Raw genomic sequence first — 24,013 nt, 5'->3', positions numbered from 1 at the left:
TTAAAAAAAAAACAATAATTGCATTTTTTATTTCAATAACGCATGAGTAAATAGGGATATGAACGCAGATTTAATATAGGCCCATAGAATTACGGGGACCGGCAAGGATTTGGAAAGTCTGAATGCAAGTCCTGCTTACACCTAACAAGTGCTGAAGTGGGACATAACCAGAGGTAGAAAGGTCTCGGAAGCACTTGGGAAGAGGCTTCCCAAGACCTATCCAGTTCTGAACGGAGAGACCTAAGTAGAATTTGTCAGGTCCAATTATTCGACTCGGGCTCCAACGGAAAAAACCAGAAAAGAAAACAAAAAGGTCAAACGTTCTAAAGAGTCGAATGGGAGTGACAGGTTGAGGGCCAAACCTTCTTAAGGATCAAATCGGAGAGATAAATGCATCGATCAGTCAAACGATGACGAAAGGTCAAACTTTATTTGGGTCAAACGGGAGAGACAAGTAGAGCAATCATAAGGGTTAAACGCTCTCAAGTGTCAGATGGGAGAGACGCGGGAGGGTCAAACATTCTTAAGTCAAAAGGGAGAGGACAACGTTCTTCAAACGATGATGAAAGGTCAAACCTTATTTGGGTCAAACGGGAGAGACACGACGAATAATCAGAAGGGTCAAACGCTTTTAAGGGTTAGATGGGAGAGACAAATGGATCAATCACTAAAAACATGTCAAAGAACGTTCTCAAGGCCCAAACGTCATCGCTCCGCTCGTCTCTCTCGTGCGACCTTTCCACTTCTCTCCCATTTGACCCTCAAAAACTTGTGAACCTTCTGACCCTTCCCTCCAGTAGGACCCCTAAAGAATAAAATTTATTACCGGTCCACTCTGACCTATTCTCCCCTACTCATAATTTTCATAATTCTTCAATATTTCCAGAAATACAGAGAACTCAATGCCCGAGTGGAGGAGAAATCCGGTGAGGAGCTGATCGAGATCATAAGTGAGAGCGTCGGAAGAATGCTCAGAAGAAAAATGGACGCGGTCCGTTGCATTCTTATCCGCGCTGAGGAAGAAGCCCTGAATCACGATGACAGTGAGAGAAATGTTGATGTGATAAAATCTAGTCTCACATATATCTCTGGAAAGTACAGCTGGGTCATCGATGGGGACAATGATACACAGCCAGAGATTCCGGAAAACATGCGAAATGACAGCCATATCTATAGGTACCCCTTTAAATCAGCAATTCAATTCCTCATGATAATGTGATAATGTCATAAGATTTTTTTTAGCTGAAGAATTTTTCGTTGCGAAATGCGCAGTAACATTTCCTTGCGGAATCACTTTGTTATCGAGATAATCTCATATTTATAACTAAGGGTCATGGAGGGCAAACTTTTCATTTATTTGATTTTACAAGAAAAGTAACCAGGAAGGAACCAAATTTTTGTGACCCCCAAGGTCACACGGGTCACGAAGGTCAAACTTTGCAGAGATGAAAAATCCTGTTTGACACGGTTATGACATTCTTTCTTAGGTTTGTTTGAACACAAGGAAATTAGCGAGGGGACGATATTTATGACCCCCAAGGTCGCGAGGGTTAAGAAGGTTAAACTTTATACAAACAACATCTGTGGCCACAGTTACGACCTTAATTCATATCTTCATGTTGTTGTTCAAGAGCAAAAGACGATAAATCAATTTGGTCTTCGTAAAAAATTGAATTTTTCGCTCAAGAAAATTTGATTTGTCAATATTTCTTGTTGACAGAGCGATGGCCTTGAATCCTGACTCTCATTTCTACAATATCCCCGTGAACACGAGTTACTCAGCGGTTCACATTCCAACCAACGTCTACGATTTATCCCCGATAGTGGCACACGCTATAAATTGGTCAGAGAAGCTGGACGAAGTCTTCACCCAGAATTACCGGTCAGATCCGGCGTTATACTGGCAGTATTTTGGCTCAATGACAGGAATGTTGCGAGCATATCCCGCGATGCAATGGAGAACAGAATTGGCGGCTGATGGAGAAAAATCTGCCGATCTCTATGACTGTAGAATCAGAAGTTGGTTCATTGAGGCGGCGACTTGCAGCAAGGATATGGTGATACTGGTGGATGTCAGTGGAAGTATGGAGGGGATGGGTTACACAATTGGTGAGGAAATTAAATTGTGTCTGTAGGGATGAGGCTTTGAGAATCTATAGGTTTTTAGATCATCTGTCGAAAATTCAGATGAAATTTCTATAACATGTTATAATTTGCTTCACCAACCCATAAAACCCTAGATGAGATTCTATAGATCGCTTGTTTGAAAATCTATGAGGTGTGGCTATAGAAAGTTCTATAGAACAGACTATAGAAAATTTTATAGCCATTAGAACATCCAATAGTCCCTGGCAGTAGAATCTATAGAACACGTTAATAACCATTCAAAATATTTCTTACAGCTATGTCTATAGAAAAGTCTATATAGGTTGTCTATAGAAAATTCCACAAATCTCTGATCTGTCAAAAATTCACATGGAATTGCTACAACATATAATAAGTCGCTTCATCAACGCATAAAACCCTAAATGAAATTCTAGATGATATTCTATAGATTCTATATTTAAAAATTTATGGGCCGTAGTTGTAGAAAGTTCTATAGAACAGATTCTATAGAATATTCTGACAGTGGGAATATATAGGTCCCGCCTAACAATCTATAGAGCTCGCTGATAAAAATTCTATATAATTCTTATAGCTATGTCTACAGAAACGCCAATATAGTGTTTATAGAATATTCGATAGCCCCTGTGTACCCATCATCCTATAGCTCTTATTCATGAAAGATTTTATAGCTCCCAATGATGCCTCCAGACCCCACCTACAGATAATTCTATAGATCATGTCTATAGAAAATGCTATAGAACGTGCCTATATGAAATTATCTAGGATCCGCCTATAGAAGAAAATATATTCATTCTCCACATAGCATTCTGGGTCTTATCAATGACAGATACAATAGCCGACAGCGACGTGAATTTATAGAACCCGTCTATAGAGAATTTTATAGCCATAATTCATACATCATTCGGTGGGGCTATAGACCCTACCTATAAAAAAATGTATAGCTCACGCTTATAAAAATTATATAGACCACATCTATAGAAAATTCTACAGATCTTGTGGATAAAAAACTGCAGACCGTGTCTATAGAAAATTCTATAGACAATGTTTGTAGAAAAATCTATAGCATTTGTCTAGGGAAAATTCTATAGGCAATTCTCAGTGCGAAATTTTTTAAATATCCTCTTAATCTTTAAAACCCCAGCAAAAGCAGTGGTAGCCTCAATTCTGGACACCCTTTCCAACAACGATTTCGTGACAATTCTGGAGTACACCAACGTCACCGAGGACCTGGTGCCCTGCTTCAAGGACAAGCTCATTCAAGCCACTCCCGAGAACATCGAGACCTTCAAGAGTGCCTCCGGCACTCTAGACCCCCTCGAGGTCGCTAATTTAACGGACGCCTTCACCCGCGCCTTCACCCTTCTAAAAACTTATCGTGAGACTCGCGGTTGTGGTCCCGATACACCCTGCAATCAGCTCATAATGCTCGTCACAGACGGCGTCGCCTCCAACATATCAGAGGTTAATAAATTGATTGAATTCACACCACTGATGGGCGTTAATAATATCGTAAAACGTTTAAACATTTTGTGCCAATTGAAAAAGGTCTTTGACGCGTGGAACAGACAGGAGAATGGCACAAGAATACCCGTTCGTGTCTTTACGTATCTGCTGGGTCGAGAGGTGACTATGGTACGTGAGATTCAACTGATGGCATGTAAAAATAGGGGGTATTACACTCATGTTCATACGCAAGAGGAGGCGCAGGAGCAAGTGCTCAAGTACATTCCTGTGGTGGCTAGGCCACTGGTTCTTCAGGGAAAGGAACATCCCATCATCTGGACACACGCTTATGCTGATGTTTCTGTAAGTTTTTTTTTCTAGGTAACTTCCGGCGGAATTATAATTTATTTTTAAAAATCAAGGCCATTTTCAGATTTTTAGAGAATTTACAGAAATTTTCTAATTGTCTGAGAGATTCGAGAAAATTTGAGAAAAATTGGGGGTTTACTAGAAAATTCTGTGATTTTTGAAAAGTTCTCGGTTTTCTTCAATAAAGCGACAAAATTTTGAAAAAACGGAATTTTCCTCAGAATTCAAGAATGAAAATATGAAAAAAAATCGCGTCACTTAGAAAATTAGTGAAGATGATTGAGACTTTTCAGAAATTTCCAGACCATTTTCGGTAATTCTTGAATCTCTGACGAAAATATCGTCAATTAAAGAGGATGATGCTTGCACGGACGACGAGGGGGGGGGGGAGACACGTCCGTCTATATCAAGGATCGAGCCATGTGCTATTTTTGCATCAATCAACTATGCAATAAATGTCATTGGATTCTCGAAATTGTTGAGCATTAGACCATTTCCAAGCCATAAAACTTCTTCATTCACACCCCAAAAAATTGGTCTCCACGTGAATACTAAAACTGATGAACATTGCACGGGTGAATATGCTGCAATGAGGCCATTAAGCAGTATCGAATAACCCCGACGATTGCAGGAAAAAAACATAAATTACGAGAATAACGACAGTATCACATAATACAAAACTGGTATATTATTACCGAAAGCGCCAATAAAATTCCTTACCATCCATTAATTGAATGAAAGAAAAAAAAAGCGTGAATAATGGTTTTGTTGGTTCACAAATACGAGCGAATATTTAAGATATGCAATCCCATTAGAATCCAGCACTTGCCACGTGGCTGTGGCTCGTAATGGAGCATCCGGAGCAAAAAGCACGTCTCGAGAAACATCTTGAAGCTATGCAACAGGGCATCTCCATAAACGACGACAGCATCTACATAAAAAAGGTTTATGAGAAATGGGAGAATTCCACCGAGAACGAATTTGTGGCCCTTGTCTTAATTTTTTTTTTAGAAGTTATCCTGTAGGAAAGCTTGATGGATTTTATGCCCTTTAGATACCCCTAGATTGCGATGTTCCCTGGTGTCATGATGTTTTTCTTATTGAATGAGATGAGGAAACTGTGATGTGATTTTATTAGATTTTTTTTTTCTCAGATATTGGTGGTTTTGTCGAGTGTTTTTTCCCTTATGTATGAAAAAATATTTTTTAGACATGTTCTGTAGGCGATGTTGGGTGGAAAGTAATTGAAATACTTTTTTTCGGAAGATTTTCAATTTTGTTGAAGAATATTTCTATAGCTTGTTTCTATAGGTATCTGTAGGACATTCTATAGACTTTCTGAAAGGATTCTGCGATGTACTCTATAGGTTTCTACAGAAAGTCCAATGGTTCGATTAGAAATGTATGGATGGCTATAGGCGACTATAGAAAAATTCAGATGAATTCGTTACAGCAAAATCTATAGATTTTTTTACATAACACATCAAAAATCAATAGCGCGATAGAATCTATAGATTTCCCCGCAAATTGAACCGATAGCCTATATTTCTATAGGTATCTATAGAACATTCTATAGCTGTTCTGCATGGATTCTGCGATGTAGACGATAGGGTTCTACAGAAAGTCCGATGGTTCTAGGAGAAATTGTATGGATGGCTATAGGAGACTACAGAACTTTCTATAAAACAAATTCTATATGAGTTTCAACTGGATTTGGTGGAATATCCTGTAGAAACTACAATAGCAATCTATTGGGCATGGGATGGCCCCAAAAATGGACTAGAAAAAATTCACATAAATTCGTTGCAGCAACACCTATAGATTTTGTTTACACAATACATCATCTAAAAGTCAATAGCGCCATTAAATTCAGACTTCCCCCTAAATTAAATCTATAACCTATATTTCTCTATGTATCTATAGAATATTCTATAGATGTTCTGAATGGATTCTGCAATTTAGTCTATAGGTTTCTACAGAAAGTCCGATGGTTCTAGGAGAAATTATATCGATGGCTATAGGAGGCTGTAGAACTTTTTATAAAATGAATTGCATGTTTCCGCTGGATTCGGTGGAATATCTTATAGAAACTTCAATAGCCATCTAAGGAGCATGACAGCCAAAAAAGGGGCTATAGAAAATTGCCGATAAATTCATTATAGCAAAATGTAAGATTTTTTACATAACACATCGCCCGAAACTCTATAGCACCATTAAATCTATAGAATGTCCCGCGGAGCTTGAGACAAATGTCTATAGAATTTTCTATAGATCATCTTTAAACAAATTACTAATAAAAACCGTAGAAACTCGTCTTACCATAATCCCCCAAAAAATCCTATAGAACGTGTCGATATTTTATCACCCTCCAAGCCATCAAACTATCTTCATTCCACTGATTCAATCGAATTACTCATCAGATGAAAAGAGGTGAAGATGTCAGGCGAGCAGCAGCCGATGTGGAATCAACTGCGAGACAAGAATACAGATTACTCACCTCAGTAAGTATTCCTGCATTCGATCGCAAAGGCAACGCCAATAACGAGACGAGAAGGGCAAATCTCCTGGGAGTTGCTGGCACTGATGTACCTATCAACGACATTTCGAAGCTCACGCTGCCTTATAAACTCGGGGTGAACGGCTACGCCTTCATTGTCTCTAATAACGGATATGTTATACTCCATCCAGATCTTCGACCCGTCAGTGGAGAAGTCCTGAAGACTAATTACAACAGTGTCGATCTCACGGAGGTGGAAATTCTGAATGATGGAAGGAAACCTAGGTGAGAAGTAAATTCTGTGGAATTTTCAATGTTTAGCAATTGTGATTTTTTTTCAATTTTCTATAGACATTTCGTTGGATTTTTTATGAAGAAGTACAACCCATTTTTAGACATTGGAAAGTCTATAGGTGTGCTATAGAAAAATCTATAGATGGGCTATAGAAAAATTACACCCGGGCTATATAAAATTATATAGATAACTATAGAGGCTTATCGAATCTACATAAAATTTTATAGGCAGCTGTAGAGATGGCTATAGCCCTTCCACCAAAAATTCTATGGAATGCTATAGAAAAACCTACATATTTTCTGCAGAAAAACTTCTATAGAATTAACTATAAGAAGACTAGTATACAATCTATAAAATTTTCTATAGACCGTTGAACAGACAATTTATAGAAATAGCTACATATATTAAACCAGAATAAAATTCACAGAAGCGTATATGTAGAGTTATGGAAAATCTATAGATTTCCTATAGAAGCCCACATGAAGTCCAAAATTTGCTGTAGGATGTCTGTAGGTTCTTAAAAGTTAGGACTATAAGGAATCTACAGCGTTTTCCGCATTTGGCGTCACATAATCTATTTTTAATGGCTATAGAAAAGAGAAATTCAATAGCTTTTTTTTTTCAAATATGCGTCGCTATAGGAAGTCTACAATTTTTTAACAATATTTTCACCAGAGAGCTATAGAAATTCTTATAGTCACGACTCTATAAACTCTATAATCCTCTCTAAAATCTATAAAAATTCCTTATAGAATTATATAGGATGCCTATTGAACATTCTATAGAGATCAATCCAAGATTACCAACTAATTATAAGACATAAAAAATCCAGGGATCCGGGGGCCAAGATCCTAGAGCTCCGCGCAGCCCTGGTCAACCACACCTGGGGCAACATGAAAAACATCCCCGTAAAATTTCACTACGACAACAATCGAAGAGTGACCCTCGAGCACCGCGACTACTACTTCGCACCCCTTCCAGGGACACCCTTCGGCATCGCCGTCGCCATCCCCAATTACGGAAAAACCTGGATCAAGGTAGGAAATGAAATCGAGAAGAACCGTCAGGCGGGAATAGAAATCAGTGATTTCTTCATCGGGGATCAGTGGCGGGTGCATCCGGGATGGGTCTACTGTCGCTTCCACTACCTCGAGGGTCACGAGTTCAACAATTCCGTTGATGAGGTGCGGTTCTTCCTGCATAAACTGAGTGAACCCGGGTGGGAGTGGGCGGATCAGTACGAGGCGTACGACATCAGCTTCGAGGATGAGGAGACACCCGACTGCACGAAGAAGGTCCTCGAGGATGATGATTACTACTGCAATGAGGAGTTGATGCAGCTGCTGGTGTTCGACGCCAAGGCGACTAATCAGAGTTTCAATGAGGAGTTCAAGCATAAAAATATAGAGAATTGGGAGTTGGCGAATTCTTATGGCGTCTTTCTCAGGTTCGTGGCCACGCAGAGCGGTCTCACCAGGTGGCAGTACCTGGATGAGAGGTTCAAGCCACCTGACCTCAATCGCAAGTTCGGGGATCTTCATAGGAGGGCGGTCAATGAACCTTGGTACAAGGGAGCTATTTTTCAACATCAGATTGACCCGGAGAGCATCTCTTTGTCAGGTAAGCTGACACGTCGTGAGGAGGGTTTATATTCAGATTGATGATCCTGCTAATTTGGGGCAAACTTTTGTCAAGCGTAGCAAGTGCTCGTTTAATCTTGGTTAAACAATGAAATTTACCATTAGGACAAGCTTAAATACCCATTGGCAAAACTGGTTAAACATTAAAATGTAACGCTAGGGCAAGCTTTCCCCGTTGTTCAACTTGAATTAATCCAAGCTAGCGGTTTCAGTCTTGCAGCCCAAGTTAGAATTGATCACTACCGCCAAGCCTCGATTTAGCTAGATACAAACATTGAGCCAAGCTTAGTTCGGCATTTTGTTTTTCACTCAAAGTCCCAGGAAAAGGCGGAGAAGACGCGGTGGTAACCGTCTCAATGGCGATCTTCTCCCGTGACGGAGAACGTAAACATTGGAATGTAACATTAGGGCAAGCTTGAATACACCTTGACAAAACTGGATAATATTGAAATGTAACGCTTGGGCAAGCTTTACCCATTGTTCAACCTAGATTAATCCAAGCTAGCTGTTTCAGTCTTGCAGCCGATGTTAGAATTGATCACTACCGCCAAGCCTCGATTTAGCTAGATACAACCATTGAGCCAAGCTTAGTTCGGTATTTTGGTTTTCACTTAAAGTCCCAGGAAAAGGCGGAGAAGACGCGGTGATGACAGTCTCAATGGCGGTCTTCTCACGGGACGGAGAACGTAAACATTGGAATGTAACATTAGGGCAAGCTTGAATACACATCGGCAAAACTGGTTAAACATTAAATTGTAACGCTAGGACAAGCTTTCCCCGTTGTTCAACTTAAATTAATCCAAGCTAGCGGTTCCAGTCTTGCAGCCGATGTTAGAATTGATCACTACCGCCAAGCCTCGATTTAGCTAGATACAAACATTGAGCCAAGCTTAGTTGGGCATTTTGTTTTTCACTTTAAGTCCCAGGAAAAGGCGGAGAAGACGCGGTGGTAACCGTCTCAATGGCGATCTTCTCCCGTGACGGAGAACGTAAACATTGGAATGTAACATTAGGGCAAGCTTGAATACACCTTGACAAAACTGGTTAAATATTGAAATCTAACGCTAGGACAAGCTTTCCCCGTTGTTCAACTTGAATTAATCCAAGCTAGCGGTTTCAGTCTTGCAGCCGATGTTAGAATTGATCACTACCGCCAAGCCTCGATTTAGCTAGATACAAACATTGAGCCAAGCTTAGTTGGGCATTTTGTTTTTCACTTTAAGTCCCAGGAAAAGGCGGAGAAGACGCGGTGGTAACCGTCTCAATGGCGGTCTTCCCGCGTGACGGAGGGCGCACAGCGGCAGCAGCGGTCATAGGATTTCAGATGCCAATGACGTACTTCTTCCAGCGATTCCTCGATATAACTTCAGAGACCCCCAATCCTGACTTTAACTGCGAGCAGGAAGGCCTCGACTGTTACCTAGTGGATCAGAATGGTTACGTAGTGATATCAGAGGCGCACAATGATACTGGCCAGTTCTTCGGGGTCATCGAGGGCCCCGTGCTACAGTCCATGGTGAACCAGAGCTACTTCGAGACAGTGGAGATTTATGATTATCAGGCTGTGTGTTATCATATTGGACTCCAGGGGGCGGGCACGACTCTTCTGACGCCCTTCAGGCACATCTGGAATCTTCTTCTGTGGGCGTTTGCCAGAACTGTCTGGATGGTTTCACAGTTCGTCCATGTTCCCCAGGTGCACTCGAGGGTGCACTCGGATGACGACCTCCCGGAGAAGCCACCACCTCCGGAGGAGGTCAAGCAGTATCACAAGTGCGATCAAAAGAGGATTCTTTATATGATGAATCAGACGAGGGCGGACACTCCTATTAGGAATATCGATAGTGTCTGCTCGAGACCGTTTTATGCGCAAAGGGTAAGTTTTTTTGTCTGGCAATATTGTATAGACGGAGTCTATAGACACATTTATTTGGAGACTAACTCAAATTCTTGTGGAGAAAGTAGTGATGAGATTGCAGTCCGCGTTTTCTATAGACCAGTCATGAGATCTTCTATAGAAAACGGAGACTGTATCACGTAGAGTCAGTTTTTAATGTGGCGGTGCATATTTCTCTCTATATTATAAAAATCGAAATCGACTTCTGGTGATAAAAATTTGGTACTCGAAATTAAGACTCCATAATGAAGGGTCACGAGGGTCAAAATAATGGTCATGAGAATCAGAATAAGGGTCACGAGGGTCAAATTGAGGGTCACAGGGGTCGGATTAAGGGTTGTGAAGGTCAGATTAAGGGTCATGTGGGTCAGATTAAGGGTCGCGAGGAGTATAATGGGGGCCACAGATTACCGGTCACAAGGGTTAGAATAAGGATTATGTGCGTCATATGGGAGGAGGCGAGCGGAGCGAGCAGGGGGCGTAGCCCTGTAGTCTCAAATAAAAAATTCAGATGGATGCCTATAGAAATTTGCTGCATGGAACCCTATAGAGTGTCTATAGAAAAATCTATAGAACCCTATAAATAAATCCATTGATTGTCATTACAGGAGGATGTCCAGATTTTTCAATTCAGGTAGTCGATGAAAATTACATTATGGAATCTATAGCATTCTATAGAACCACGTCATGAATTTTTTCGCAGATAAGTTTTGCATTGCCTGTAGAAGAGTCATGTGTTATCATATCGATATGAACTTTTTTGCAAATGCGACCAATTGCATTATGTGACGCTATAAAAATTCTATAGAATTGTGTTATAGAATTCTATAGGATATTCCTGAAAATGTATAGAAAATCCAATCAACTTCTCGTGGAAAATCCTGCTAAGTCCTTTATGATTTATACGTTTTACTCTACAGACATTTGTACAGACGCATTGGCGAAAAATAGAAAATTCCGTCTGTAGGAAAGCCTATACAATCCTATAGACTCTATAATTGTCTATCAAAGCTTTATGTGGTATCAGGACGATTCCAACATTTTTCACTGATAGAACTAATGTCATAAGGAGAGAGGCTATAGAAAATCTATAGTTATTTATTATAGAATTATATAGAACAGCTGAAAATCTAGAGGAAATCCGATGAACTTCTTGTCGAAGATTCTGCCAGATTTTACAAATTCTATACGTTTTTATTCTGTTGAATTCCTAAGATAATTCTATAGAGAGTCTATAGAAAAAAAATCTATAGGAATCCTATAGCCAGTAGAGAAAAATCCTATAGAAAAAAAATAATAGAAAAATCTATAGTGACTTCCACGAATAATTATTGAGATATTGAATTCACTAGGTTCCCCAGACAAATCTCCTCCTAGTGGTCGTAAATTCACTCTACCCATCCTGCTGGGCGAGACTAGAAACGGAACCCATTGAAATCAATCCAGCCGAGTACATGGAGGATTCAGACGATGCTGCCTGCTACAAAAAGAAACTCAACGATCTCCCGCGGAGACCTCTGGAGGGATGCTTCACGGAACATCCTCTAGAGGATGAGATTGACGCCTGTGGACGAGGAACAAGACTGCAATTAACGCAAATTCTATTAATTATCTATTTAATTATTGTCAAAGTTCTGTTGTAAATAATCACGAGGAAAGAAAGAAAATCGTTTGAAATAAATGAAAGAAAAAATTCCACTCGTCTTTGGTAATGTCATATTTGAAATTACTTGAAAATTTTATTAGTGTTACTCTCCCAAGGGTCAAAGAACACTTTCCCACGAGTATCGAACCCTATTTTTCATCACGATGTGTAGAAAGTGGGATTTTGCGCACGCAGAGCGTTACTCTCATTACTTTACTCACAAGTGATGAAAATAGCATATTCGAACTCCTGATGCAGAACCTAGTTATCCTGGCACAAAAAATCGAAAATTTCGGATTTGACGGATACAATGCTTCCAATCGGAAGCAAAAACAGCTGATGATGAGAAAACAGAGTAAACTATTTGTTGAAATTATCAAAAAACATAAATATTCACAAAAAAAAAGTAGGAGAATGAAAAAAAATCACTCGATTCTTCAATATCATATCAAATTAATTGAATAAAAATTGAAAACAATTCCTCGTGCATCAGCTGACACTGGCACATCAACAATAACTCACTGGCTACCCTCCACAGATACCTAACAGCGCGCAAGCTCGCGAATTTGACCCAGACGGTGATCGATACCCGCAGGAAAGGGGGCGACTAGGCGGACAACAGTACAGTCACCATCAGCCTCAATCGTCAGTCTAGCTCAATCATCCGACATCTACGAATATATGAGTCCAGCTACGTGTAATTTTAACAAGTGAATTTTTCATTTGATTTATCATTTTTGAGAGGGAGAGAGGGATGAGGGAATGTTTACTGCCGATACTACTTGCTGTTATTGTTTTATCAACTCCAGGGGAAGGTGACGTTGTATCGTTTGCCACGTAAGTTTATCGTGACACAATTTTAATATCTCTGCGCAGGATTTGGGATTTTCACGTGAATAATTAATCCGAGAATCGAGGGAGAGAGGATTGAAAATTGAGGGGTTTATAATTGCGAAAGGAGAAATTGGAATGGATATTTCTTATTTACGAATGGCAGTTGTAATTCTGTTGTCATCTGAGCGGAAGGGATTACGTGTCACGTGACAGACGGGTCGGGAGTTCACGTGTTGTTCGGGGTGAATTGTTTAGGATAAAATTGTTTATTCAATTCAATTTATTGATGCTTTTGGGATTTTTCTGTATATTTCTTCATTGAGGAATCAGTTACTTTCTTGAATATTTAAGTAAATCGCGATTTTCAGGTCCATTCGGCACTGAAAAACCTTGAAAATTTTGAAAATTCAGGCAACAATTTTTCTGAATTCTCAATCTATTGAAAATTGAATTGTCTTGGAAATTCAAGCTTTCATTAAAAAATTAAGGATTGTTTAACATGAAAAACCCAATTTTCTTGAATTTTCAAGATGAATGAGAAATTTAGTGAAGGCTTTCATTTGAAATTGAATTCAGCTTGGCAACATCGAAAATTCAGATGACGCTCTGACGGAAATTTCAAGAAATTTTTAACAGTCTACCCCATCGCTTGCGGGGAAGGGAATACCATAAAGTAAATACAAAATATTTGGAAGTAAAATTTGTGAGTACAAAAGAGAAGAGGACATAATCGTCTAGGACGATATGGGATGCTAGGACAGCAGTAAAATGCAGCGAGATATACGTAGATCAGTAGCAAAAGCTAATAGATTTTTAAATTGAACGCGACGAAGTTTTCTGCAAATCTAGGCGCCTCCTTGTCGCAAGGCAATTCATTATAAAATTGTAGATACATTTATTTTCCAAGAAATTTGTACTGAAGATGATCATGCTTAAGGATTTATCAGGTGCCCTGAGGTAATTTTACAAAAAGGATAAAATTGTTTAGTGATAAGGTGTACGCTTATGAGAGATACGGAAATCTCGAAAATTGAAGCCGTTTCGATTGTTTCGTAAGAAGAAAGAGCAGGTTTTTTGGAGTTAATTGGAGGGTGGGATTATATCTCGGTAATGAGTGGATTTAAGGGAAAATGTCAAAAAATATTTTTTGTTGGAAATTTTGTCAGCTACAAAAATGGTTTAGAGAAGTTTTTTCATGAAATCAATCGTTCAACAGATAAAGGCACAATTCCGTTTAATGTCGAGACGGATGAGTTTTAACGCGGAAGAAACAATCAATAATGAATGTTGGATTATCTGGATACAGAGTGATTGTAGGAAAAAATGTCAAATAATATCTTTCGTTGGAAATTTTGTTAGCTACAAAAGAGTTTTTATGAAGTTTTCCCGAAAAATTGATGGTTCAGGAGATAAATAAACATTTAAAAATGGTAGAAAATTCGGGTTGTTCATTTCGCTAATGAAGCGATGTTTTTAATTTTTTGTTTTTAATTAATCCAGGGTAAAAACATGGGCGTACAAACTCGGCTTCGAGCTGTCTCAGCTTGGAAAATACGTGATAAACGTGCAAAAATTCGAGGACAGCTACAAGACCGCCCAAATAATACCCAGAGATGGTAATGCACTTGTTCATGAGATTGCGAAGGATATCAAGGCTATGATGGAGTCTAAAATGTCAGCAATTAGGGTGAGTACTCTTGAGATAATTAGGAGGATTGAAGAATGCATCGTTTTACTGAAGAATATTCTGAAAATACCCAGAATGTCGACTTCATTAGTGGAGTGATGAAAATAAAATGAAATCTTTCGAAAACACAGGAGCGAACGGTTCTAGACGAAAACATCATAAGATTTTTTTGTAGCTGATGATATTCTCTAGAAAAATGTCTAATGGTGTTTTCCCCTAGAATCATCCCCTAGAGAGATAATTCTACATCTACAAAAAGGAAAAAATGTAAATTCTTCCACCACTTCATCGCCATTCTTATAGTTGTTCTGATTATCTCAGGAACGGATGATTCTAGACGAAAACATTACTAGACTTTTTTGTCGCTGATGAAATTCCCTACAAAAAAGTTTAATAACATTTTTCTCTAGAACCGATACCTACGGAGATAATTTGGCGCTTACAATAAAGAAAAAATGTAACCAGTTCCATCACTCGATCTCCATTTTTTCGAATTCCACGATTATCCTAGTAACGCGTGGTTCTAGACAAAAACATCATTTGACTTTTTTGTAGTTCATAAAATTCTCTACCAAAAATCTCTTATGATATTTTCACTTACACTCACTCTTTACGGAAATAATTGCGCATTTACCAAAATGCAGAAAGGTCCCGACTCTTTTTACCACTTCATCTCCATTTCCTCAAATCTGTCTATTTCCCCGGAAGCCCGTGTTTCAGACGAAAACATGACTTGACTTTTTCGAAACATCATTTGACTTGAAGAAATAATTTCCCATTTACAAAACTGTAAAAACGTCGCAACGCGCAAAAAAATCCCCTGCCGTTCTCCTAGACACCGCCTCTAACCCAAAAAATCTCATGATCTCCACCTCCCCAACCCCCAGAGAATAATGGACATCGCGGAGACAGTCGCCCTGGACGACGAGCAGTTGGACGTCAACTACACGTATACAAACGCGAAGAACGTCTCCCAGGAGCTCCACTACAGCGTCCACTTCGGTGGCGACGTGAACACATCCATGTCCTCCGTTCACGTCCCGACGAACGTCTACGACCGTGCGCCAACGGTGATCAAGGCGATAAAGTGGTCAGCCCGATTGGACGACACCTTCATCAACAACTACAAGCACGACCCCTCGCTGTCCTGGCAGTACTTCGGGAGTGCTACGGGCTTCATGCGTCAGTTTCCGGCGACGATCTGGAACCCGAAGCCAGTGGACCTCTTCGACTGCCGAACGAGGGGGTGGTACATCGAGGCGGCCAACAGCCCGAAGGACGTCCTGATCCTGGTGGACACCTCCGGAAGCATGACGGGTGTCCGCAAGGAGATAGCGAGACACGTCGTCAACAACATCCTGGACACCCTCGGCAACAACGACTTCGTCAACATCATCACATTCTCCAACGAGACCAGGGAAGTTGTTCCATGCTTCAATGACACCCTGGTGCAAGCTAACCTGGGGAACATCAGGGAGCTGAAGGAGGCCATATCCGAATTGACGACCGAGCGGATAGCCAATTTCGAGATGGTCCTGGTGTACGCGTTTCAACTCCTAGCTAGGTTCAGGAACGAGACCAGGGGGGCCATGTGCAATCAAGCCATCATGCTGATCACAGATGGTGTGCCGTATAATTATAAGGATATTTTTAGGGAGTACAATTGGGGCGGCAGCTCCGAGGAACCTGACAAGTTCGATATGCCTGTCAGGGTGTTTACGTATTTAATCGGCCGGGAGGTCACCGATGTCAGGGAGGTTCAGTGGATGGCCTGCGCCAACAGGGGATATTATGTCCATCTGTCGACGTTTGCTGAGGTCAGGGAACAGGTGAGTGATTGTTAAGGCTATGTTTTTGGGGGGGCTGGGCAGGGTTTCGGATTTAGCGGGTGTCTTGGGAGGGGTGAGCCTGGTAGATAATTTCAGAGAGGAGAAATTCCTGAGGAGAAAGGTCATCAGGCGTTTTTGATAGCTCAACTTAGACTCAATTTAGATTATGCTTGCTAAGGAGTGGCGAGTGACTTTAGCATTTTCAACTAAAGCGAGTGACTTTAGCTGAAATACTAAAGTCACTCGGTATCGAGATAAATGCATAATTGATTGCAAGAAAGAGGAGAATGATTATCTCGAAAGGAAACTTCAGGTTATTTCATGAAGAGGGAGAAATTCCTGATGAGAAAGGTGCTCAGATGTTTTCTGATAGCTCAACTCATTACCGAGATGATTAAACAAATCGTTTTCAGCATGAGTTAGAAAGACTCTGTCCAAGTTAGGTTTCAAGTGGACTTGATTGCGGGATTTTCTTGTTAAGGGGTGACGAGTGACTTTAGGGTTTCAGCTAAAGTCACTCTTCAGGAATTTATCTCGATAACGAGTGACTTTAGGGTTTCAGCTAGTCACTCGTTATCGAGATAAATGCATAATTGATTGAAAAAAAATAAGGGTAATCTCTGAAGGAAAGTTCAGGTCATTTCATGCAGAGGGAGAAATCCCTAACGAGAAAGGTGCTCAGGTTTTTTGTAATAGCTCAGCTCATTATCGACATGATTGGGTAAATCTCTTTATGAAGTGGGTTCAGGTAAAAGCACTGAACAACCTTTCTTATGAAGAATTTCATAAGCCACAAAAAAGTTTTTATGACATTTTCAGCTAGAGTCACTCACTGTCGAAAAAAAACGCATAATTTAAAAACAATAGGAATTTCATAAAGAAAAATGAAATTTCCTTCAAATCCTAAGGTACTGAATTACGTTCCCGTGATGGCACGTCCCCTAGTCCTCGGTAAACACGATCACCCGACAATCTGGACCCCAGTCTATGCCGATATCACTGATCCCAAAATGGCGGATTGGCTGTGGGAGCAGAAGGAGTGCGAGGATCAGAAAGAGAGGGTCCTGGAGTTCCGGAGGAACAGGCGGTTGTACCTGTCCAATCATCAGAGGGACAGGAAATTGATGCACAAACCGAAGAGACATCACAGTCATCACGATGAGATGCAAGAGTATCAGCTGATGACGTCAGTCAGTATGCCGGTGTATGATAGAAGAGAGAATGCGGTAAGTGATGAGTAATTAATTCAGCATTGAAGTGGAAAAACGAAAACCATTATATCTTCAAAACATACAATTACGTGAAAATATTTTTTATAATTTTTTTCGTCAATTTTTCAATTTTTTCCCGATTTTTAATTTTCATCGATTCCAGACATGAAATTTGTAATTAAAAATAAAATTAGAAAATTTGCATTAAATATTTTCTTGGGTGAATTTTTATTGTAAAATAAAAATTAACTAAACTAAAATAAACTTATAAAAATTGTGATCAAATGAAGAAAAAAATTCTCAATTGGGTTTATGCTTAATCATTTCGTCTTTCCACTTTGATTATGATCCAATTAATAAAAGAACAATTGGAGAGTTGAAAAAAAATATCTAGGAAGTCAATGAAGCCAGAGATAGAGGATGAAATACTGAAGAAAGTGTATCTGTTTCTCTTGTAAGTTAACGTTTGTCCACAGAACATAACTGAGCAAGTGCTGGTCAAGGAGGCGTACTGGGTGCCCCAGACACGAGAGGTTCGGTGTTAATAAACAAAGCAAATGAGATTAACGCAGATATGATTTTTTTACAGTGCATAGAGCTCCCTTGACACCCATTCAGAATACTTGAATTCATAGATTTCATTAATTTTTTTTTCCGTTCGTTTCATTGACTATTCTTTCCATTAGGTCTACGTCTGTCTGCTAATTTTTTAATTAGTTCTTTGAACGTTATACGGAAATTGAATTTTTGATTCAAGAATATCTCGAAAGCCCATCGCCTCCTTTGTCTATTCTCACGTCGCAGAAGCGTACGGGAGGGCGCTATCAGACTAGCCCAGGAAAATTCTAGACAAATTTTCAGTAGAATAATATTAATATCAGATGGCATATAAATATCGGATCTGATATCACCAATATCTGAAGGATCCTATCGGCTCCTTTGTCTATTCTCACGTCATAGAGGCGCACAAATTTCCGCTAGACTAAAATTATTCAAGAGACACATGCACGTCATGACGTCATTTGTCGGAAGTTGTGCTACACAGAGATCAAATTGAATGTCGCAAATATCTCGAAAGCCTGTCGCCTCCTTTGTCTACTGTCACGTCATATAAATATCGGATCGGATATCTTCAATATCGCGAGATCCTACTGCCTCCTTCGTCTATTCGCACGTCATAAAGGCGCGCGGAAGCGCCGTTAGACTAGTCCTGGAAAATTCTACAGAAATTTCCGCTGGAGTAAAATTATTTAAGAGAAGTTGTGTTACGTAGATATTGAATGGAAGGTCACAAATATCTCGAAACCCCGTCGCCTCCTTCGCCTATTCTCACGTCGCAGAAGCGTACGGGAGGGCGCTATCAGACTAGCCCTGGAAAATTCTAGACAAATTTTCGCTAGAATAATATTAATATCGGATGGCATATAAATATCGGATCTGATATCACCAATATCTGAAGGATCCTATCGGCTCCTTTGTCTATTCTCACGTCATAGAGGCGCACAAATTTCCACTAGACTAAAATTATTCAAGAGACAGATGCACGTCATGACGTCATTTGTCGGAAGTTGTGCTACACAGAGATCAAATTGAATGTCGCAAATATCTCGAAAGCCTGTCGCCTCCTTTGTCTACTGTCACGTCATATAAATATCGGATTGGATATCTTCAATATCGCGAGATCCTACTGCCTCCTTCGTCTATTCGCACGTCATAAAGGCGCGCGGAAGCGCCGTTAGACTAGTCCTGGAAAATTCTACAGAAATTTCCGCTGGAGTAAAATTATTTAAGAGAAGTTGTGTTACGTAGATATTGAATGGAGTCACAAATATCTCGGTACCCCGTCGCCTCCTTCGCCTATTCTCACGTCGCAGAAGCGTACGGGAGAGGCCGTCAGACTAACCCTGGAAAATTCTAGAGACATTTTCGCTAGAATAATATTAATATCAGATGGCATATAAATATCGGATCGGATATCTTCAATATCGCGAGATCCTACTGCCTCCTTCGTCTATTCGCACGTCATAAAGGCGCGCGGAAGCGCCGTTAGATTAGTCCTGGAAAATTCTACAGAAATTTCCGCTGGAGTAAAATTATTTAAGAGAAGTTGTGTTACGTAGATATTGAATGGAGTCACAAATATCTCGAAACCCCGTCGCCTCCTTCGCCTATTCTCACGTCGCAGAAGCGTACGGGAGAGGCCGTCAGACTAACCCTGGAAAATTCTAGAGACATTTTCGCTAGAATAATATTAATATCGAATGTTATATAAATATCCGATCGTATATCGCCAATATCTGAAGATTCCGTCACCTTCTTCGTCTATTCTCACGTCATAAAGGTGCACCGTCAGACTAGTCCTACAAAATTCTAGAATCATTTCCGCTAGAGTAAAATCATCGTACTAATTCGCGTTAATTCTCAAATTCTAAACAATATCCTTATTTCAAGAATTCAGTATTTCCACGATACGTAGAATTTTCCTTCCTTGATAAGCATAATTAATTCCCTCGAGACAACATGTAGACAATGAACTTAAGGTCCTGCCCGCTGGATTCGCAAGAGAGAATAAAGGGAATGGTATCAGACATCAAATTTTTCTTTATAAAATTTAGAAGAATTTATGAACATTTAAGGGTACTTATGTATAACCATAATCAATCTCAGTATGAGAATTGAAATTATAAATTAGATTTTTACTTAGAAGGGGATCCTCACGTTTTAAATTTTCTTTCGTAATAAAACGACTGAAAAAAATCTGAAAAATAATACAATCTTCATTCTATAACGAGAAAGATAACATTTTTTTTCTCTTTTTTTTCATTGCATCGATGTATGAAGAATTAATTTACGCTTTGCTAAATGGTGCTTTGCAGTTGTGCTGAGCGATGAATAATATTTTGTTAAATGGCTCCCCGAAAATCAGCTATTAAATTTTTCAGGTTTTTATCCGCTTAATAAATGAAAATATAACAGTAGAAATAATTTCAAAAATTTTCAATTTTTCTTTTCAAATTTTCAATTCATCCCAAGTGATGGGAAAATACAGTTAATTGAATAAAATATATTGAAATTAATATTTTACTGTTGTATGAATAACTATTGCTATGTTGTTTTTAATTAAAAAAATTGTGCAATGAAGTAAGAAAAAATATATAAAAAGGATCTCCTTAATTAAATATTCCGTCGTTGCAATGCGAATAGCCAAAACAACTAGGACATAGCGTCTGCCAGATATAAAGAGTTGAAAAATTTTTCAAGTAGTTGAATTAGTTTTAAAAATTTGTACAAAGTATAAATCATTCATGATACTCTATGGTATTCTTTACATCTTTATTTTCATATGCTAGCTGAAATTTTATTTAGACAATTTATTCGTAATTTATAGTTAATTCAGATAAATCGAGGTAGCTGTGCTTAATAGTTCAATTTTTTGATATTTCAATGTCGAATTTTTGGTATTTATCATTCGGGGGTGTTTCAGACGAGAATTGCGGATTTACTTGGAGTTGCCGGAACTGATGTGCCAATTCAAGAGATACAGAAACTCATGTTACCCTATAAGGTAAGAGTTATTTTTATTAATTTTTTAATTAAAGAATTTAGCTGTTGAATTGGCATGAATTTTTCGAGATTATTTTTATTTTTATCTTGTGTTGCAGTTGGGCGTGAATGGATATGCCTTTATTGTTACTAATAACGGCTACATTCTTATTCATCCTGACCTGAGACCAGTTGTAAGTACAAATAAAGTGATTTTTATTTTTATTTTTTTTGCTTCCAAATGGAAATGATATTATGATATTTATAGAACATAATATAATATAATAAACGTGAAGAAAGGATGTTTTTAAGAAATATCTGTATGGATGGATGTATGTATGAATGACTCAAGAATAATAATCGCAAATTAAATCGTTTCCATCTCTTGTTTTTCCATTTTTTTCCGTTAAAATTGCTTGAACTCTCGTGTTACGTCATGATTTCGCAGGAAATATCTAAATATGTCCTATTAAATAAACACTTAAAAATTATGAGTATTAATTTTTCCAATACAAGGGGGCTACACGACCTGCTCGCTCCGTTCGCCCATCCCCATATGATCCCTACGATCCTTATTCTGACCCTTGTGACCCTTAATCTTTCCCTCGTGAACCTTATTCTGACTCTCATGATCTTTACTCTGACCTTTGTGACCCTTATACTCACCCTTGTAACACTTATTCTGACCCTCATCACCCTTATTCTGACCCTTGTAACCCTTATTCTGACCCTCGTGACTCTTAACTGTAGAGTCTTAATTTCGAGTACCAAATTTTTATCAGAAGTCAATTTGGATTTTTATAATATAGAGATATCACTGCTTTATATCCTACGAATAATATAGATCGAAATTTAGACTCGGTAACGAGGTTTTCTATAGAAAATTCTATAAATCTCCGAACAGAAAAATTTACAGATCATTCTATAGAATTTGTTTCTTCGAACCTGAAAGTTGATATTTTTCTTAACTCAAAACTAGGATTCTATAGATTCTGTAGATCAAGGAGAATTCTATAGATCTATAGAATCCCTTATAGAAAATTTTGTTGACGTATAAAAAAATTCGTAAATTTTTCAATAGAATTTCTCGTATAACTCGCTATAGATAACTCTATAGAATCTCTAACAGCATAATCTCCAGATATTTCTATAGAATTTTCACTTTTGCTGAGCGCCAGGATTAATCGCAAAAATTTTTCTTCTCCTTCAAATTAATGTAAAATTAAAGATGAGATGTACAATTTGCGCCGTTGTTTTCATTCACCCAACATTTCATAAAAATAATTATTGACTGTATGAATTTTCATAAGTTCCAGGGAATACTGAAGCCCTCATACAATTCCGTTGACATGGCAGAAGTTGAGCTCTTGGATCTCGGTGGTCCACGTGACTTTGACGAGACGATTCTCGGGGTAAATTATTTCATTAAAAAAACTTCTCAATGAAGAAAAAACAACACCGTTAATGAACTTGGTTATTACGATCAATTATTCCTACTTCCAGTTTCGAGAGCAAGTTATCAATCAAGCGAACGGTAGCGTGATCCTCAACACGAAATATCATTATGATGATATGGTGAGTCACATTGCGCAATTTTGCCTAGAAGTCCACTGGAAATTGGTGAATTAGACATGAATTTGGTTGATCACTATCAAATTTTTGTGTCTAATTTTCATCAGAAAAAAAAAGATTGGTCAATTCATTTTTGGACAGGTCATGATCAGCAAAATTTACAATTTATCATGAGATTCTCCACATTAGATTGTGGAAATGTCCGGGGTAATAGGACATGTTGATTTTAAATGTTGAATTTTTAGAAAAGAGTTGGTCGGATCAAAAGAAAATACGATTTCACTGGAATCGAGAAGACACCTTTCACAGTTGTGGTGAGTTTGCCACTGCACGGCCACGATAATTACCGTGTTCACGCCACCGAGGAGCTCCACAGAGCCCACGTCAATGGTAAATTAATCAATAAGATAGTCAATAATTTTTTTTTAATCATACCCCTCTCGAATAATTATGGAATTCATCTGGGATAGGTAAAAATGCGACAGACTACTTTGCGGACAGTAACTGGCTGGTTCATCCTGATTGGACGTATTGCAAGTAAGTTTTTTTTAATTAAAGCATTCAAACCAATAGGTTTACTCTGCTGATTGCAAGTAAGTTGATTATTCTATTCATCAATTGATTGAATCATCAAAATCAACAGAATTTAGTTCTCTGATCACTGAATTTACGTCGTTGCCGCGTTAATTTGGTCGATCAATTGATGATTTGCTTTTTTTCGCTCTTGGTAGATATCATTATAAGGACGAGCACAGGTTTGAGTCCCCCGAGAAACTGTTTTTACACTTTCTGGAGCGCACTCGCCTGCCAGGATGGTTCTGGAGTGATAAGAAATTACCCTCCCAGCCACCCGAGTTGTCTGTCACTAATTCTGGAAGTAGTGGATCTCATTGTAAGTTTCAAAACGATTCATTCTTCTCTGATAACTTGAAATTTGCTGAATTAACTTCATCAAACCTTTCGCATTTGCAACAATTCTCAAGTAGAAATCCCAGTGTTGAATTAGTTCATGGATCTCATGGGATTCCCCTCAAGCTAAAAAACGAAACCTAACCTGTTCCAATTCGACCATTCACTTCAAGAATCCCGAGTCGAGGATTTGGTTCTGATTGGACGTACACAGGTCTTTCAAGATCTCTCCAGACCTAGATGGACCTGGTAAGTCCTAATCAGTTCTGCGACGTACTTTTCCAGAGACCTTTCGAATCCTCAGTTCTTTTCGGTCCTTAGAAGTCCTCCTCGATGCTACCGAGAACGCGTGATTTTACGAGCGGGTGAAGGGGAAGGCATGTATGCGGAGGGTTGAAATTTGTAGCCAACGAGGAGACAGGGTTGCAGAATNACTTTCGCCAAAATTGAATTTTTTAGCCGGGTGAGCGTTGATTCCAACTATTTGAGCGACGGGCTATTCAGAACTCTCAAAT

The 24,013-nt window shown here is 39.0% G+C and overlaps 2 protein-coding genes across 5 annotated transcripts in view; both read left to right on the top strand.

Moving 5' to 3' along the window:
- The window catches only part of LOC107048727 (voltage-dependent calcium channel subunit alpha-2/delta-3), a 14,428-nt gene extending 2,516 nt beyond the window's left edge, over positions 1-11,912 (top strand). The window contains exons 3-11 of one of the 2 annotated variants that reach the window (XM_015272063.1): positions 887-1,176; positions 1,721-2,109; positions 3,269-3,588; positions 3,673-3,933; positions 4,755-4,883; positions 6,360-6,721; positions 7,564-8,351; positions 9,595-10,247; positions 11,621-11,912. In XM_015272063.1, coding sequence (XP_015127549.1) covers positions 887-1,176; positions 1,721-2,109; positions 3,269-3,588; positions 3,673-3,933; positions 4,755-4,883; positions 6,360-6,721; positions 7,564-8,351; positions 9,595-10,247; positions 11,621-11,911 — 3,483 coding nt within the window. In that variant the 3' untranslated portion in view covers position 11,912. The remainder of the gene's footprint in view (positions 1-886; positions 1,177-1,720; positions 2,110-3,268; positions 3,589-3,672; positions 3,934-4,754; positions 4,884-6,359; positions 6,722-7,563; positions 8,352-9,594; positions 10,248-11,620) is intronic. The other variant, XM_015272064.1, reaches the window with a different exon arrangement.
- A 636-nt stretch (positions 11,913-12,548) lies between these two features.
- The window catches only part of LOC107048740 (voltage-dependent calcium channel subunit alpha-2/delta-3), a 16,881-nt gene continuing 5,416 nt past the window's right edge, over positions 12,549-24,013 (top strand). The window contains exons 1-12 of one of the 3 annotated variants that reach the window (XM_015272091.1): positions 12,549-12,750; positions 14,248-14,434; positions 15,322-16,263; positions 17,172-17,489; positions 17,951-18,007; positions 20,959-21,039; positions 21,137-21,211; positions 22,328-22,429; positions 22,521-22,592; positions 22,835-22,979; positions 23,075-23,126; positions 23,321-23,481. In XM_015272091.1, the coding sequence (XP_015127577.1) occupies positions 12,668-12,750; positions 14,248-14,434; positions 15,322-16,263; positions 17,172-17,489; positions 17,951-18,007; positions 20,959-21,039; positions 21,137-21,211; positions 22,328-22,429; positions 22,521-22,592; positions 22,835-22,979; positions 23,075-23,126; positions 23,321-23,481 (2,275 nt within the window). In that variant the 5' untranslated portion in view covers positions 12,549-12,667. Of the gene's footprint in view, positions 12,751-14,247; positions 14,435-15,321; positions 16,264-17,171; positions 17,490-17,950; positions 18,008-20,958; positions 21,040-21,136; positions 21,212-22,327; positions 22,430-22,520; positions 22,593-22,834; positions 22,980-23,059; positions 23,127-23,320; positions 23,482-24,013 lie in introns of all 3 variants that reach the window. The other 2 variants (XM_015272090.1, XM_015272092.1) reach the window with 2 other exon arrangements.

The sequence above is a fragment of the Diachasma alloeum genome, unplaced genomic scaffold (assembly GCF_001412515.2).
Source record: "Diachasma alloeum isolate Michigan unplaced genomic scaffold, Dall2.0 Dall_scaffold_00196, whole genome shotgun sequence".
NCBI lineage: Eukaryota > Metazoa > Arthropoda > Insecta > Hymenoptera > Braconidae > Diachasma > Diachasma alloeum.
This window is presented reverse-complemented; position numbering and strand designations above follow the sequence as displayed.